Source organism: Panthera onca, chromosome X (assembly GCF_046562875.1).
Source record: "Panthera onca isolate mPanOnc1 chromosome X, mPanOnc1 haplotype 2, whole genome shotgun sequence".
NCBI classification, from domain to species: Eukaryota; Metazoa; Chordata; class Mammalia; order Carnivora; family Felidae; genus Panthera; species Panthera onca.
The window spans coordinates 1,616,642-1,633,516 of record NC_138357.1 but is presented as its reverse complement, the minus strand read 5'-3'; the positions used below and the strand labels follow the sequence as shown (position 1 = coordinate 1,633,516).

Here is a 16,875-nt window from a genome sequence, read left to right as displayed (position 1 = left end):
ATACATTTTTTTTTTTTTAAGTTTTTATTTTACTTTTATTTTCAATTACTTATTTTCTTTGAAAAATTTTAACGCGATTTATTTCTGAGAGACAGAGACAGAGAACAAGCAGGGGAGGGGCGGAGAGAGAGAGGGAGACACACAATCTGAAGCAGGCTCCAGGCTCGGAGCTGTCAGCCCGGAGCCCCACACGGGTCGAACCCACGAATCGTGAGTGAGATGGTGACCTGAGCCGAAGTCGGACGCTCCACCGACTGAGCCACCCAGGCACCCCAATTTTTAATTATTTTCCATGTTTGTTTATTTTTGAGAGAGAGGGAGAACGCGAGTGGGGGAGGGGCAGAGAGAGGGAGTCAAGAGGATCCAAACCGGACTCTATGCTGACAGCACAGAGCCCCACGTGGGGCTAGAACTCACAAACCGTGAGATCATGACCTGAACCCAAGTCGGAGGCTTACCCGAATGAGCCACCCAGGCGCCCCTAAAGTTTTTGTTTTTAAGTCATCCCTACACCCCCCCCCCTGGGGCTCCAACTTCACACCCTGAGGTCAGGAGTCACATGCTCTACAGACTGAGCCAGCCAGGCGCCCCAAAGTTACACATTTTTATACCACCAAGGGTATTAAACTGTCAATTGGCGATTTCTGGGTTGCGTATCGTGGGCACGAAGGCCTCCTCCCACGTGTGATGACAGTAAGGAGACTCGGGGTGGCATTGGTGAGCCTGTTGCCAAGTCCTCGGTGACCCGGGCTGGTAGGTTGACCCGCTGGGCCAATGGCTGTGGCCCTGGGCGCCGGTCACATGATGCAGTGCTGCCTAGGCTGGGGGCTGGGGGCGGTGCCACTCTGACAGCCAGCCTCTGCCCTCCAGGGATGCCAGTCCAGCGAATACGGAATGAGAAACACGCATAGGTTGCGCGCGGGTAAGCAAGAGAAATCCCGGGGAAGAGGACGCAGAGCAAATGCAAAGTCAGGGGTGGGTGAGCAGGGATGCGCTAGGGCCGTGGGGAGGAGCTCCCGGGGTGGGGAGGAGCTCCCGGGGTGGGGAGGAGCTCCCGGGGTGGGGTTCCCAGGTGCCAGGAGCAAATGGCTTTCAGAAGGTCAGAGGGCAGAACCGAGACCCCACCTAAAACCCGTGTTGGTGAAGGGTGACCCCCGCGGGACAAAGGCAGGATGGTGCTATCAGGAGAAGTGGGTCTGAGGGAGCGGGGACGAACGCCCCGCTGACTCCAGTCCTAGCAGCTGCGAACAGGGAGGGGCTGCCTTCCCCCCACCCCTAGCTGCAGGCTGAGAGAGGAACCGCTCCCCCTGCATCGTCGTGGTACTGCTGCGCTCCGGGCCGGCCGAGCACATCCACCCTCCCTGGAAGGGTAGCTCACCCCAGGCTTCCGGCCCAGGACCCCCAGAGGCCCAGCGGGACACGTGTCAGCAACCTCGACTTGAAGACACGGCCCACCTTGGTGGAGAACCGGCAGGCCTGTCGAAGACAGGACTGGCCCTGTGGACCTTCCCAGGGTGCAACTCTCAGAGGCCAGAGGACATCATTTGCGGTCATGGCCTTGCGTGCTTGCGGTGTGCCTCGGCTCCTCCCATCCCGCAGCCCTAGCAGCCTGTTCGCGGCGTGATCCCCATTCACGGCTTCTTCCGCACCACTAGCTGGCAAGTGGCCCAGGCGGGGTGTGGATCAAGGACGTCGGGCTCAAGCCAGATCCCCTTCTGTGGGGCCGTGCTCTACGGCGCGGTTCGCTCCCTCACTTGGAGGTCCCCGGGGAACGTGTGGCACACTCAGCATGTCCTGGAGGCTTGAGAGGTGAGCCCAGGTGGCCATCCCCCACGGAAGCCTCCTCGGGCCAGCACACAGCAAAGGGGGCAGGGTGAGAAAGAGAGCCGCCTTCCCCTCTTGTGCTTAACCGGGGCAGGGCGGGGGGGGGGGGGACGGGACTTCAAAACCCAGACTGGCATTACCTTTGATTTCTCAGGAGATCAGAGAGTGGCGCTCGTGGATATGTACGCGTTGTTTGCGTTATTGTGATAGAAAGCTACTCCACCTCCCCAAGTCTTCAATGGCCTGTGAGACACAACAAAATAAAAACACAGAAGAGGGAATCGAACAGATAAGAATAATTTTAAAAGCCCAGGCACGGGGCACCTGGGCGGCTCAATCACTAGAGCACGCAACTCTGTGTCTCGGGGTTGCGAGTTCCAGCCCCGCGTTGGGCACACAGAGGTTCCTTAAAAGAAAAAAAAAAGCACCCAGGCAATTTTGAAAAAGAACTGTCGAAGTCGGGCGCCTGGGTGGCTAAGTCTGTTAAGTGTCTGACTTTGGCTCAGGTCACGATCTCTCGGTTCGTGAGTTTGAGCCCCACGTCGGGCTTTGTGCTGATGGCTCAGAGCCTGGAGCATAGATTCTGTGTCTCCCTCTCTCTCTGCCCCTCCCCTGCTCATGCTCTTTCTCGGTCTCTCTAAAATAGACATGAAAAAGCGTAGGAGTCACAAAACATAGCCTTTGGAATAAAATCCGTCAACAGACGGATGAAACCACAAACAGATGCCACTGAAGAAAGAATTACTGACCTGGAAGATGGTCCTCAGAAATCATCTCCTGCCCCATATCCCCTCGTGGTGGATAAGGTTGCTTCCGCCTTCCCTGAGAAATTGTGGCAGCCCCTCCTCAGAGATCCGGGCTCTGCCTCTTCCAGGCCCCTCATCCTGGCGTCTAGGTGTCTGCTCAGCCCGACCTCTTCCCCGCTTCCCCTCGCCTTAGGGACGGCAGCTTTCTGCCATACGATCTGTTTCTTCGGCCCTCCGGGCCCTGAGCCACCAAATGCTCGTATTCGATTTCGTCTGCTGAGAAACCGTGTCTATTTCTCGTCTCCTTCTCCTGCCCGACTGCTACAGAGTCGGACCTGGGAGTGCTCTCAGAAGAGGGGCCCGCCAAGTGGGGATGTGGGGATGGGTGTGGTCGCGCCCTTGGGCCCCAGGGCAGGGCTTGGGCTCCCTGCCAATGGGAACTGGGCGCGTACGTAGCACCCGTGCTCTGCGGGGACCTCTTCCTTCATCAGGCTGTCACCTGCAGTGAACCGGGATGAAGGGCCACCTGCGGGAAGCCCTGAGGAGCCGGCGTGGCTGCTGTACTGTCAGGGCGGCGGTAAGGACGGCTCTGAAGACCGTGGTGTGGTGATCCCGGAGCGCGCAGAGAAAACAATGGCAACTTTAGTTCCTCACCTCTCAGCTCCAGTCACAGCACGACACGCACAGAACTCCCCCGACAGCCCTAAAAATTCCCTTCCTTCCGTACCTGCAAGGGTTCCTCGTGGTGAAAATTAAACACAAGTTTATCGGTGCGGGTTACAGAATCCCAAAGTCCACTGAATTCCCAGCCTCTCTCTGTTCCTCGTGTGAAAGGTATGGCCGTGGTTGGAGGAGTGTGGCCCGGAAACCTGGAACTGGGATGTCTGCTCGGCCTCAGTCGAAGCTGAGAGTCGGGATGCCACCAGCCCCTCTGAGCCCCCCATTGTGGTTCAAGTAGCTGCCCCGTGTCTAAGGGACTGGTGTCCCGTCGCCAGAAGAATGTGTCATTATCTCGTGTGGGCTTGGTCCCTTTTAATGCAATTCATGTTGTCCTTGAGATCCTGGGCAACATCCCGCTTGCCATTCAGCCCATATGTAGGGTGCAGTCACAGTATGCCCCACGGCTAAGTCTGAACCATGAGGAAATAGCTCATGTGTCAATAAAAATTCCCAGATGTAACTGGTATCTAACAGATTAATCCTATTTGAACATTTGTGGGAATGGATTCTCAGGCTACCAGGCTAAGGAGGTGAGCTAAGGCACTCACTGGGGTAGATTCACCAATAGTGATATACTTACTAAATGTTACTGACGGAATGTGTAGCACTTGCAGCTCGTAAGAAATACAGGCCCGTGCTTGTTTGGTTGACTGAACTTGGACTTACTGGTGGCCTGTAGTTGATCGGTTTCAATGCCAGGACTCTCTTGGCATGAGGTGGAGAAGGGAATCTAAAGTGTTACGAGAAAAAAACCCCAAGTGTTAGAGAGAGAACAACTTGGCAAGTGTTAGAGAGAGAAGATCACGTTGGATCTGAACACCCCACACCCTTTGTTCCACAGGATGGTCCAGAAGCAGCTCCTTTCAGTGAAGCTTTGAGAGAACCATTAGAGTAGGAACAGTTGCATCTTAGAAAAGCTCTGGAAAGATCACCATGGGGGCCCCTGGCTGGCTCAGTTGATAAAGAATGCAACTGTTGACCTCTCGGTAGTTAGTTTACCACATTGGGTGTGGAGCCTCGTTAAGAAAAAAAAAAAAAAAAGATCAGGCCCCTGGATAGCCCAGTCGGTTAAGTATCCGACACTTGATTTTGGCTTAGGTCAGGATCTTCAAGGTTTGTACATTCGAGCCCTGCATTGGGTTCTGTGCTGACAGTGCAGAGCCTGCTTGAGATTCTCTCTTTCTCTGTCTGGCCCTCCCCTGCGCTCTCTCTTCTCTCTTAAAAATAAATAAACATTTTTTAGAAAAGAAAAAAGAAAATGAATGAAATAAAACAGGCCAAGTGCTACAGCATGTTTGATATATAGAACTCTAAATGCTCCAGGTATGGGAGCCAAAAATCTGCCTTGAGCTGCTCCAGTGGAGTCACAGACTCTCACCCAGTTTCGAGACCCAGAGTCCCTTCATGGACCGGGAGGTGGGTCCCCTGAGACACACACTGCACCATTGCTCCGTGGAAACCACAAAGGGATCTGCAGGCCTGTACTCAAGTGACAGGTTGTCCCGGAGAACAGGTGTGCTTGAGCAAGCAGGCCTCCCTCCTTGGCAGGCCACACCTATCAAGTGACGTGGGAAAGGCTTTGTTACCTTTCTCCTGTCCCTACCTCCAGAAGTGTGGACAGTTCTGGGATTTACTGAGATCGCTGGTAACTCAAGCACTAACTCTGCCCACCTCTCTTGGATCCTATTCTTGTTGGGGGATTGGGGGGCTTATTGTGAACCATCTCAGGGGCACACTTTCAATGTGCTGGAACACAGTGGGCAAGGAAAGGAGTGTGTTGAGGCGTGGGGGTGTGCCACAATCTGGGCCCTGGGAGGACGGAAGCGTCCAGAACTGCACCGCAAGGCTGCCCTCAAAGGCTAGGAGTGGGGCACAGCCGGAGAAGGAATGACAGTGCTCCTTTGCCACCCTTGGTGCGGTTATAGCCTCCGTCTCCAAGTCACCCTGGGGAGCATAACGTCTCTTTTCTCTGCCTGGTCAGGGTGGGCGAGGTGGGCCCAAAGGTGTACACGGGGTCTGTCATGCCCTGGATCATGAGGGAGGCTTCTCCTTGCCCTTTCTCCAGCGAGAGGGCGCAGCTCTGCCACTTGTCTTAGACGAACCGGGAAACTGCGCATGGCTTACAGCAAAGGCAGCTCTGGAATCTTCGGTTAATACGGGGGGCGGGGTGGTGGTGCGGAGGCGGGGCGAGCCTGCCGCTCCGCCGACAAAGGGACGTGGACCTAGGCTCCAGCACAGCATGTGCCATGGGGTCCTGGAGCTCAGAGGGAGGCTCGGGGGGAGGGGGGGTGCGTATCCCAGCCCCGTGACCCCGGGAACACGCAAGCAGCCACAGTAAGCCACATTCAGGGGTACTTTCCTTCTTTCAACCCCGGGAGTATATGGCGTTCATAGTTACGGCAAAGCCTCGGGGAAGAGTTCTACACCCAAGATGGCCGGCCGGAAACAGGCTTCTCGCGCCGATGTGGCGAGGCCAGATTGGCTAGCTGGCCGCCCGCCTTTGAACGCTCAGCTGTGTCCGGGTTCAGCTCTGGAGCGGAGCCCCGCCCGCACGCAGGCGCACAAAGCTGCTGCATCTATGGTCCGGAAGTGTGACAGAGCGTCCACCCGCTCTGGCCAGGACTCTATGGTTCCTATGCGCGAAGATCGGCCGCCTATATAAGGCATGCGCAGGCGTGGGAGCGCCTCTTTTCCTTCGGCGCGGTGAGTAGTCGTGGTTCTGGAGTTGTGCGTTGTCCTTGCTGGTTCTCTGTCCCGGTTTGCGGCCTGTCCGCGTCTTCTGTTCCGACTTTGTCTGTTTCGTTGCAGCCACAGAAGATCTTGGTGTCGCCATGGGCCGCCGCCCCGCACGGTGGTGAGTGCCAAATCCGTGCAATTTCGCTGATGTGAAAAATGGAGGGAGAACTGTACTTCAACGCTAAAATTAACCGTGGGGTGGGGCCTCCGGGGCACCTTTTCTATATTGCGAACGGACTCCACGTTTTTACTGATATTCCGGGTCGCTTGGGGATTTCGTTTACACTGTCTGTTTCTTTTAAAGTTCAGGCCTTTCTTAAGCGTTTCTTCTGTTTTGTTGGGCTGCCAGATTTACCTTGGCCTGCGTGTGTTCCGCCACTTACGGGCTGAAATCGACGGCCGCCTTACATCTACTCTCCGTCCTGGAAATTAGCCACCTTTTCAGACTCGATACCCTCTCAGGGCCTTTGTGTGCCATCCCCATCTTATTTCCGGGCGACATGCCCGTTCGGCCTCGGTCGCCAAGGGCCGCCCTGACCAGAGGGCTCAGCCACCTCGTGTGCCCTGCAGGGGGCGTCAGAATCTTTTCACATGTGGTTTCCAAGGCGGATTTATTGCCACGTGCCCAAAAATCAGTGGCATGAATCATGTTACTAATTAGCAAGAAATTTGCAGTGCCTTTGAGATGTTTCTCTTATTTAACTGGAAAAGTGCCTTTCCACCTGTTGACCTTATAGGAAGCATGGAACCATAATAATACGGGGTTGAGGGAGATTTTTTGCTTCTATGTTTTCTGTATGAGTGTTATCTAATTTTTGGTCACTTTGTTTTGACCGTGTTTTGCTTAGAGCCAAATTCCAGGAGTGGAGACAGCTAGAGATTGAGATGTTGCCCCCCAGTCCCCATTCCCTGCCATCCTTCGGTCTTAATTGAAGGGAGTTCTCAGAGTGCTTATTGGGTTCACTTGTGAACTATAAACTTGGATTTCTCCCCTCCCCACAGTTACCGGTATTGTAAGAACAAGCCGTATCCAAAGTCTCGTTTCTGCAGAGGTGTCCCTGGTAAGTAGTGGGAGAGTTCCCAAACTGGTTTGGCTGCACTGACTCGGTTGCCTCCGGTGCCCCTCCCCCACATACTTAACTCCATATTTTTCAGATGCCAAGATCCGCATTTTTGACTTGGGGCGTAAGAAGGCAAAAGTGGATGAGTTCCCACTGTGTGGCCACATGGTGTCAGATGAATACGAGCAGCTCTCCTCTGAAGGTGAGGCCGGATTCCTTGTTAATCCCATCCTTTCTAACTGCTCCCCTCCCCCACCAGACCCAGAACAAACTGCACCAGATTCACCATTTAATCAAGAGTATCTGATGGCGAGCCTTTTTATGAAGTTCACCCAGTCGATACAGATGCACACTGAGGGCCAGGGACGGTTACAGTAAGTGGCTCTGTCCTATCTTGTCTCACTGCTGCCTCCCACCTGCCCCCAACCTAGCCCTGGAGGCTGCCCGAATTTGTGCCAACAAGTACATGGTGAAAAGCTGTGGCAAAGATGGTTTTCACATCCGGGTGCGGCTCCACCCTTTCCATGTCATCCGTATCAACAAGATGTTGTCCTGTGCTGGAGCTGACAGGTGAGCTGGGTCCTGGGTGTCTGTCTTTTGAGGGGTTTTCCCATAACTTGAGGCTCTTGTTTGCCTTGTTTTTTCCATCGGAACAGAGATGGTCTCTCGTACGGGACTCCCCCATAATAAAGCCAAGTTAAAGGTTCCCAAAACAAGAGGTATCACGACGAAGTCTTAGACTCTGGGTGACAGGTGGAGGGAGGTGCTTCTGAGGGAGAGGCTTTAATCCTGATGATACCCATCTGCCAGCAAGCAGGTAGCTGAAGCAGCCACCAGTTGGAAGGCTTTCAGCTGAGCCCAATGACACCTTGTAGGGGCTGCCTAGTCTTTTCAGGTTTTCCATTTTCTGCAGCCAATTAAGCCGACTGTGCTCTTTTCCCATGGGGCCCAGTGTGCAATGGCTGCGAACAGCAGCCTCCTTGGTAGTGTATGCAGCCTGTTGGTTGTACGGGTTGCCCTAAGGGACCTTGGAGACAGTTTTTGTTCCAGTGGACATTGAGGGTTGGCCTCATGCTTTCTCCAATCTAGGCTCCAGACAGGTATGCGGGGTGCCTTTGGAAAGCCCCAGGGCACAGTGGCCAGGGTCCACATTGGCCAAGTCATCATGTCCATCCGTACCAAGTTGCAGAACAAGGAGCATGTGATTGAGGCCCTGCGTAGGGCCAAGTTCAAGTTCCCTGGCCGCCAGAAGGTAAGTTGTGCCGAAACCTTGGTCCTGCTTTACTTGCCCCGGTCAGTGTCCAGGTTTCCTGATTTCGTTATTTTCATCTTTCCATAGATCCACATTTCCAAGAAGTGGGGCTTTACTAAGTTTAACGCGGACGAATTTGAAGACATGGTGGCTGAAAAGCGGCTCATCCCAGATGGCTGTGGGGTCAAATACATCCCTAATCGTGGCCCCTTGGACAAATGGCGGGCTCTGCACTCATGAGAACCTCAGCACAGCCCTTCCCCATTCATGCCCACCAATAAATCCTGCTTCCTGTCTATTTGTCTTTGCATCTGGATTCAATGGTGGTGGGCTGGGAGGGGGACTCGAGAGTCACTACCTTGTCTTTTCGGAAGAAGGTTGACGAGCTGGCCAAGGCCAGCAAGGAGACAGACCTAGCGACATGGCCTGGGACCAGCATCCTCTCAATTGTCCGGTTGGGACTTGGACTTGGACCTGGACCTGCCTAGATCAGAAGCCTATCAATTCAGGTTTTCCCTGCCAAGTTCATGCTGTGATTAGTCCAGTATAGTCCAGTGGATGCTGCCTTAGTAAAGTGCCCTGCCCAGTGATGAAATAGGGCTGGTGGCCTAAGGTTGACCTCTGGCTGCTTGTGGAATCTTTACCTACCCACGGGTCCCAGACCAGCAACATCACTGGAAACAGAAGTGAATCAGACCAGGCATGGTTCCAGCCATGTTTTAACCAGCACTCGAGGAGACCCGGTCCTCCAGTTAGCCCTTGAATAGTTTTCCTGTGTTGGGAGTTGTCCAGCTTTGACCCACACCATCCACCGCTCCTGTGGCCTCATTTCTGGGTCCCTCCTCACCACCCTGGCCAGTGTCCCCTGACCTCGAGCTCCCCCAGCTGAAACAGCCCATAGGCTTGGCAATGAGACAGTTGGCAAGTATGCAGCTCCCCTGGCCTGGAGCTCCTGGTGTGCTGGCCGGCACTTCTGAGGGCCAGGATTACAAGAGCAGGAACAGGCTGGGTATCCGTGGAGCAGCAGAAACAGGCCTGGGGAGTTCTTAGCAGGCTGGATGGCCTGGGGCTGTGCATGCAGAAGGGGATCTGGTTCCAGAGCCGTGCACGGTGGCCCCAGAGCTGCTGTGTACTGCTTCCTGGAGCTGGACTGTGCTGCACTTAATCCCTGTGGCTCCTGAGAGTCCTTTCGTAATCATTACTTCCAGCCATTTATGAAGTTTAAAATGACCTTTATTTTTGACCTTGAGGTGGTTCTAAACCATAAACATTTGTGCTTAAGTGGCTCTGATGTCTTGCTAATGGGCTTTACTGAGCACTGCTCTCTGGAAAAGAGCTGGAGAAGGAAGGGTTCTGTGATACCAACACCCCAAATAGGATCATTGTTGACATTTTGCTATGTATCCTATCATGTATCCCCTTTGGCTGAACAACCATGTAGCCACACAGTTGCTACCACAGTTACACGGGTAAATGCTACATATATTTTCTGTAAACCTGAGCCCTGCCAGCCACTGGACTGACCCTGCGCCCTGGGCTGCAAGAAGGTTGCAAATATGGGCTCCTGCAGCAGGCACAGCAAGCACGGGGCTGTTTGAAACATTTTCTGTTCTCTAGTTACTATGTGTATGTGTAAACTGCTTCTCAATCCTTGTATTTGCTGTAGTCCTAATACTGATGTAGATGAATCCCGTGTGCAATGGAAATGGCCCTTTGACGTATCAGCTACACGTATGCGATATCCCTACAATTTAGCTTTTTGTGCTCAATGTGTAAGTTCCCTTTTTGTCATAGAATAAAAATCTTTGGGTCTGTTGTGATTCCCTTTTCTGAGACCTGCAGTTTAGCCAGAATCACCAGAGCCCTCTCTCCTCCTCCCCCTGCCCCGGAGCCTGCTCTATCCCCACTCCTGACAGTAGCTGGGGACACAGTGGCATGGGTCTAGCCTCAGGGCCCCTCCCTGCCTTCCTCTTCTACATTCTAATGCCAGCCAGGAGCCCAATCAAAGAACGCAAGCCAAACCTAAGAAGAGACAGATGGAGGAGAGCCACAGTCCGGTGGGGCAGAGCTCTAGTCAGATGGAGGAGGGCTGCAGGTGACGCCCTCAGGAGTCTCTGGACCCCAAAGCCGTCCGAGAGCAGATGGCGGAGACCAGGATTTGAGTCCTGAAGGCAGCACCGTTCTCACGTCTGTAGGCAGCAGGCCCAGTTAGGGAAGCAGCAGCAGCAGCAGCAACAGAGCGGCGGCCAGGCCGAGAGGCTGGACCCTGCGTGCCGCCCGGCTCAGCTCCACTTCCACAGGGTAGTGGTCGCTGACGTTGAGGGCCTGGGGGGCGGGCAGCGAGACAGAGCGTCAGTGCCAGGGCTGAGGCGCTTCCCTGGGAAGCCGTTCCTGTCTCCCCCTTTACCTCCTCCTCGGTGAGTCCGAAGCTCCCGGGGAAGTCAAAGGCGGCAGCGGAGCGCAGCAGGCTCTGGCAGCGCTCGCCGTGCAGCACGATGCGGTCATACGCGCAGTGGGTGCTGGCGCGCACCGTGGTGTCCTCCCCGTCGGGGATCACCCAATGGAAGCCTTCCTGAGTCCGCAGCACCAGCTCACCTATGCGCTTTTTGGTCAGCGAGCCGCAGTCAGCGTTGAAGTCCCCAAGCAAGATCATGTCCTGGAGAGGGGGTGGCGGTCAGGCCGGGCCACCCAGCCATCATGTCCCCGGCCCTCCCGCGCAAGCTGCCCCCGCCCTACCTTGCTCTGCCAGTGCTTGGAGACGTCCAGAAACACATCGTACAGGGCGTTCAGCTCTTTCTCCACGGTCTTCGGACTGGTGTGCAGCGGGACCAGCACCAGGCTGGGGAGGACTGCAAGACCCCGGGGACGGAGGACTCACATCCTCTCCTGGCCACTGCCCACCCCGACTCTTCTCAGTAACCGAGCGCTTAGTAGAGCCAGCCAGGTCCTCCTTCCAGCTCCCAGATAGCAGGGTCACCCCTCTCCCCTTCCTACCCTTGCTGGGGAAGGTGAACCGGGCCACAAAGGGCTCCCGGGCGAAGAGATCATCCTCGTCATTGTACACGTAGGAATCCAGGACCTGTGTCTTGTGCGACCTGGGGGAGCAAGGGATGGGAAGCAGTGGCCTCACATCATGGATTCTGGTTTGCAAGTGGCCACAACCTTCCTCGCCTTTTTCCTAGAACCTGTTTTTTATTGAGCTAGAATTCACATACCTGGAAGTTACCTGTTTAAAACGCAAATTCAGTGGTGTTTAGTACATTCACAGGTTGTGCAACCATCACCACAATCAATTTTAGAACCTTTTTATGGCCCCAAAGAGAAACCTTGCACCCGTGGCAGCCGCTCCCCAGTCCCCTCCTCCTCAGCCCCCCCAGGCAGCCACTGATCTACTTTCTGTCTCTGTACACGGATACTGCCTTTCATTTACCCAGTGCACAGCCGATGGACACTTGCACTGTCATTTTTACTTTGGGGCCGTTACGAGCGTTCCCATGTGGCTGTGTTTCTGTCCCCCCTCCGCCATTACTTTGAAGTGAATTCTACACATCGTATGATTTCATCTATACAAATAGGCCTCCTGACCTGACCACTCCCCTTGCCCTCTCCATCCTGACCCTAGAGGGCTCTGCCGCCGCCAGGCTGTCCTAAGGACTTCGGGCTGTCTCCAGAAACCGGGCCTGTCCAAGGCCCACAGGGAGCCCCTGTTGTTGGGTCTCTTCCCAGAAGTGTCAGCCAATTCCCAAAGAGGACGCCAGCCTTGCCCTGAACCGCATTCCCAGGTTCACTCCCAGCTGCGCCCGCCTCGGGCGGTGCGTGCCGGCGCCCGAGTTCCTGGCGCCTCTCGGCCCTGCGGAGGGCCCCACCTCTGTGCACGGAGAAGGCAGGCCTCTTGCTGTAGGGACATATGGGCACCAGAGCTGAGTAGGGCAGAGGAGAGTAAGATCCCCAGGTACAATCAGTGAGGAGAAAAAGTGCAATGAGAAGGTGAGGGCCACCCCCGGGGGGGAGCACCAGTTGCCCCGGCTGCCCTCCGCGCTTACCGGTAGACGTACACGTACTTCTCCATGTACGTGCTGCGCCCCAGCGAGGGGCTGCTCAGCAAGGTGTAGGACCCGGACTCATCAAATCTGCCGCGATAGGGAAAGCCAGGCTCAGGGACCCTGCGGCTCTGGTCGGGGCGGATCAGACCCACAGAGCCCTCCTCACCGATTGAGTTCTCGAAGCAGGAGGGACATAGCACTGCCAGAAGAGTCCACTACTTCCTGAAGCACCATGATATCACAGCGAACCAGGATCTGCAGGACACCAGGAGGGCCAGCCCCGCTCAGCGCCGGCGACCCCAAGGGGAAGGTGTGGTCCCTGGGGAACTGGCACTTTTGTGGCCAAGGGTGCTGTGGCTCTCTGGCTGAAGCCCACAGAGAGCACTGGGACCAGAGAGGACCTGGGAGGACACCGAGTGCCACCCCATCCACACCGCACCCGTATCACAGAGGAGGAGACTGAGGCCGATGACAGGGAAGGAGCGTGCTCCACATCTCCAGACCCATGTCTCTTGTTGTCCCCTCTTCTCTCGGAAATGCCCCTGGTCAGGCAGGGCAGGGGCTTCGGGCTGTGGGCACAGCTTTCCTTCAGGGATGAACGTACCCGGACCAACGTGTCCATCACATGTTCCCTGGCCGCCTTCGTGAGCGTCAGCCGCTGGGCATTGAAGGCACAGATGCGAAAGGCCTCGACCCCACCGGGCAGGAGAAGCAGGAGCACCGCCGGGTAATGCATGGCTGGGTGTGCGACGCCAGGGCCCTCGAGGGAGCCCAGGCTGTCCCAGGGTACGCTCCCAGCTAGGCTCGGTTCTGCTTCTGGAAGGACATGGCAGTGGGGGACAGAGGAAGTGACGCCCGTCCTGCTGCCCAGCACCAGCCTCCCGGAGCTGCCAGCATTGCAGATCTCCCGCCTTTCTCCCTGCGGACACTTTCCAACATTGGCACATATGGCTTGACTTTCACGCCTAGTGTGGAGCCCAAGGAGGGGCTTGAACTCGCGACCCTAACGTCAAGATTTGGGCTCAGATCAAGAGTTTGATCCTGCTTTCAATCCTTTCGCATATATATCCAGAAATGGAACTGCTGGATCATACAGTCATGCTAGGTTTAGTTTTTTTGAGGAGCTGCTATACTATTTTCCATAGTAGCTAAACCCTTTTTTTGCATTCCCACCGGCAGTACACAAGAGTTCAACCTCACAGTTAACTCCAGCTTTTCACCATCATTAGCAGTAGGGGGATCGCCTTCACCCAGATCTCTTTCCACTTGTGAGATGATATCAGCAGAATTGTTGGGTTCAAGGGCGTGTACATTTAAAACGATCTCAGCTATGGGGCGCCTGGGTGGCTCCGTCGGTTGAGCGTCCGACTTCGGCTCAGGTCACGATCTCGCGGTCCGCGAGTTCGAGCCCCGCGTCGGGCTCTGGGCCGACGGCTCGGAGCCCGGCGCCTGCTTCCGATCCTGTGTCTCCCTCTCTCTCTGCCCCTCCCCCGTTCATGCTCTGTCTCTCTCTGTCCCAAAAATAAATAAAGGTTAAAACGATCTCAGCTATGCCAAATCGCTCACTGCAGTGTGTGATGGGGCCCCTTTCCCACACCCCCGCCACACTGGATACCCCTTCTTGTTCATCCTGCCAGCTGAAAGGCCCCTCTTTCGCAGCGTCTCTTGGTTAATCTTTGTTTCAGATGCACCCAAACTTTGTCCCGTCACTTGGGCTCAGCCCCTTGCTCTGCTCCTGCTCTGTGTGACATTCTCAGTAAGCAACATTAAGTCCCTCTACTTCTGTCTGCCTCCTTCTCTCTGTCACCTTTGTAACTAAACTCAAGGGGTTCGCCACTTGGGGTGCGCCGAATGGAACACAACCTGAGGAAGTGTTGAAAGCAGAGAACTGTTTGCTTCTTGTTACAAGTAAGGCGACAGGGAGCTAGCTCCAAAAGCACTGTCTCCCCGTGGGGTTAATTCAGGAAGCTTTTATCCAGTGTATTAGGGGGTGGGGGCAGGGAGCTGGCAGAGGGACTTTTGGTTCAATTGTGTGTGCCTAGCATGTCGACATGCTAGTGCACACATCTGTTGGAAAAATGGTGGAAAACTCTGCCTATGGAAGATTTTATATTATACGACTATAAATTTTATATTATAAAACTAATTTTTTTAATGTTTATTTATTTTTGAGAGAGACAGAGCATGAGCGGGGGAGGGGCAGAGAGAGGAGACACAGAATCTGAAGCAGGCTCCAGGCTCCGCGCTGTCTGCACACAGATGTGGGGCTTGAACTCACGAATGGTGAGATCACGACCTGGCCGAAGTCAGACACCCAACTGACTGCGCCACCCAGGCGCCCTTAAAATTATTATAATGAACTAAAGGTAGTTATTTTAAGACAACTTGGGGGGGGGGGGCTTCTGTGGTCAGCTCCGATCCAGCCCCAAGTGGCTCACGTGAGGAGCTTCGAGGCGAGACACAGCCAGCAAGGGGCTATGGGGCGAAACACCTAGCTAGCTGGGTGTCTCCTTGGCTGGAACTGTTGGTTCTGGAAAACAAACCATATTCCTTCTCTGCTTTTGTCCCTTCCCCTCCTCCCTTCTGCTCATAACTTTCTGCCCTCTTATTTGAGTAACTTCCCACTGCATCCTAGCTAAGGCTTTGTCACCTTCCCCCTTGGGCTCACTTTCTGCCTCAACCAAGGCTCTGCCTGTCTGTATTTCTCCCTGTCTCTTCTCTGTTCTCCCCTCTTTGTCATGCAGTCTCTGTGCATCTCCTTCATATTCCTGGCTGGGCCGAATGCCTGTCTCTCCCTGGCCACCTGCTCTGTCACTCATGCTGGTGGGGCGGGGGGGGGGGGGGGGAAGATGGGGGCTGCCCTGGTTACTATTCTGGGATGTATGTGGACATTTGAGCAGCCCTGGGTGGTTTAGGGAAGGCCTGGAGGCTCTGGGGCCAAGGGTCCCCACAAGGGCTGAAGGCAAGAAGAACCGGAGAGTGACTGTTCCTGGACTCGGCCCAAAGCCCAACCCAGGCTCCCAACACCAAGCCTTGGCCACAGCCCTGGGGCACCCTTCCCCTTTCACCCCTCTCCCCAGTCTGGGGGCAACTTCCTCCCTCCCTCTGCTTAGAGGGCGCCCATACCTACTCAGACTAGCTCAGGTCCACGCGTGCCTTGGCTGTAAGCAGGCCAGCAGATCACCACACCCTCAGGGAATCGCAGCAGCTCTCTGGGCAGGAACCCGAGGGAGAAAGGAGAAAAGAGGAAGAGGCGGCCTTCCCGACCCACCCGTCCGTCCGGGTCAGGCCGTCGCCCCACCCTTCCTGGAGCTTGGGCTCTTCCCCAGGCTGGGCCGGCCCCCCGACCCCGCCTTCCCTGACCCGCCTGGAAGCAGGCGCTGGCAGAGGCCGGGAGCTGTGGGCGGATGACAGACCTGTGAGTCACAGAGGGTGATGGAGCCTCAGCATTCCCATAACGAGTGGTTTCCTGTGCCAAGGCCGCGCGGCGAGGAGGAGCTGCTTGGAGAATGCAAACCCGGAGCTGTGCTCTCCCGGGCCCAGCGCTCAGCCCCTGACATGGGCTGCCTCCAGGCATCCTCTGGCAGAGAACAAGCGAGAGCTGGAGCTCGTGCCCAACGTAGCCTGGGCACCCGAGCACAAGAGCTTTCTCTCCACGTCCTCAGGCTGGTTGTCAGGGTGGGTGCACACTCCTAAGTGCTCTGGAGACCCCAAGTGAGCGACAGTCAGCGCGGGAACTGGGCACCACTGCAGTCAAGGCTGGACTGAGGAACTGTCCCCAAGAGAAGGGGAGAACAAAGCTGGCAGCTCGGTGTCCCGTGTGGTCCTGCACTGTCGCTGTTGGGACGACCAGGGGATTCATTGGAGTCTGTGGCCTGGCGGCGGGTCCTCACCGATGATTGCAGTGTGGTCCCGTTGTTGGCCGGACCCATGCGCATGAGCACATTAGGATTGCAGTGGTGATGAGAACACTAGAAACACTGTTTTATTCATTAATCAACTTAGTTTTTAAAGTTTATTTATTTTGAGAGAGAGAGAGAGAGTCCGAGAGCACTTGTGAGTGGGGGAGGGGCAGAGAGAGAGGGAGAGAATCCCAAACAGGCTCCTCGCTGTGAGATCATGACTTGAGCTGATACCAAGAGTCCCACGCTTAAACAATTGAGCCACACAGGCTCCCCAGAAGCATTTTTAAAAATCAATAAAACTGCTTCAAAATTTAAAAAACACGGGCATCTGGTTGACTCATAAGTGCACCATGTGACTCTTGATCTCAGGGTGGTGAGTTCAAGCCTCATGGTGGGTGTAGAACATACTTAAATTAAAAAGGGGCGCCTGGGTGGTTCAGTTGGTTAAGCATCCGACATTGGCTCAGGTCATGATCTCACAGTTTGCGAATTCAAGCCCCTCACTGGGCTCTGTGCTGACAGCTCAGAGTCTGGAGCCTGCTTCGGACTCTGTGTGTCCCTTTCTTTCTCTGCCCCTGTCCCGCTTGC

At 55.2% G+C, this 16,875-nt stretch overlaps 2 protein-coding genes, 1 long non-coding RNA gene and 1 other non-coding gene across 4 annotated transcripts; 2 read left to right on the top strand and 2 right to left on the bottom strand.

Annotated features, from left to right (window-relative positions):
* Window positions 1-38: 38 nt before the first annotated feature.
* On the bottom strand, window positions 39-4,253 carry LOC145714186 (uncharacterized). Its single transcript, XR_014136802.1, has 3 exons — window positions 3,298-4,253; window positions 2,574-3,159; window positions 39-2,067 (listed from the first exon to the last, which is right to left on the bottom strand). It is a non-coding gene; the product is annotated as an uncharacterized LOC145714186 (long non-coding RNA).
* A 1,723-nt stretch (window positions 4,254-5,976) lies between these two features.
* On the top strand, window positions 5,977-8,637 carry RPL10 (ribosomal protein L10). The gene is made up of 6 exons (XM_081793383.1): window positions 5,977-6,144; window positions 7,029-7,087; window positions 7,182-7,289; window positions 7,519-7,657; window positions 8,177-8,339; window positions 8,427-8,637. The coding sequence occupies exons 1-6, from the start codon at window positions 6,122-6,124 to the stop codon at window positions 8,577-8,579; spliced, it is 645 nt and encodes a 214-aa protein (XP_081649509.1). The 5' UTR covers window positions 5,977-6,121; the 3' UTR covers window positions 8,580-8,637.
* LOC145714768 (small nucleolar RNA SNORA70) lies at window positions 7,995-8,127 on the top strand. Its single transcript, XR_014136975.1, has one exon. It is a non-coding gene; the product is annotated as a small nucleolar RNA SNORA70 (small nucleolar RNA).
* Window positions 8,638-10,253: 1,616 nt separating the features above from the next.
* DNASE1L1 (deoxyribonuclease 1 like 1) lies at window positions 10,254-15,690 on the bottom strand. Its single transcript, XM_081793382.1, has 8 exons — window positions 15,509-15,690; window positions 12,987-13,198; window positions 12,549-12,637; window positions 12,383-12,469; window positions 11,334-11,434; window positions 11,076-11,188; window positions 10,747-10,995; window positions 10,254-10,664 (listed from the first exon to the last, which is right to left on the bottom strand). Exons 2-8 carry the CDS (start codon window positions 13,116-13,118, stop codon window positions 10,548-10,550), a joined length of 888 nt encoding a protein of 295 aa, XP_081649508.1. The 5' UTR covers window positions 13,119-13,198; window positions 15,509-15,690; the 3' UTR covers window positions 10,254-10,547.
* Between the last annotated feature and the right edge of the window lie 1,185 nt (window positions 15,691-16,875).

Coding starts and splice junctions, on each gene's coding strand:
- RPL10 (XM_081793383.1), top strand. CDS start 6,122: ATGGGCCGCCGCCCCGCACGGTG. Junction 7,088..7,181: donor TTTCTGCAGAGGTGTCCCTG/GTAAGTAGTGGG, acceptor CATATTTTTCAG/ATGCCAAGATCCGCATTTTT. Junction 7,290..7,518: donor CGAGCAGCTCTCCTCTGAAG/GTGAGGCCGGAT, acceptor CCCCCAACCTAG/CCCTGGAGGCTGCCCGAATT.
- DNASE1L1 (XM_081793382.1), bottom strand. CDS start 13,118: ATGCATTACCCGGCGGTGCTCCTGCTTCTCCTGCCCGGTGGGGTCGAG. Junction 12,638..12,986: donor TGATGGACACGTTGGTCCGG/GTACGTTCATCC, acceptor GGTGTCCTGCAG/ATCCTGGTTCGCTGTGATAT. Junction 11,189..11,333: donor GTTCACCTTCCCCAGCAAGG/GTAGGAAGGGGA, acceptor GGGGTCTTGCAG/TCCTCCCCAGCCTGGTGCTG.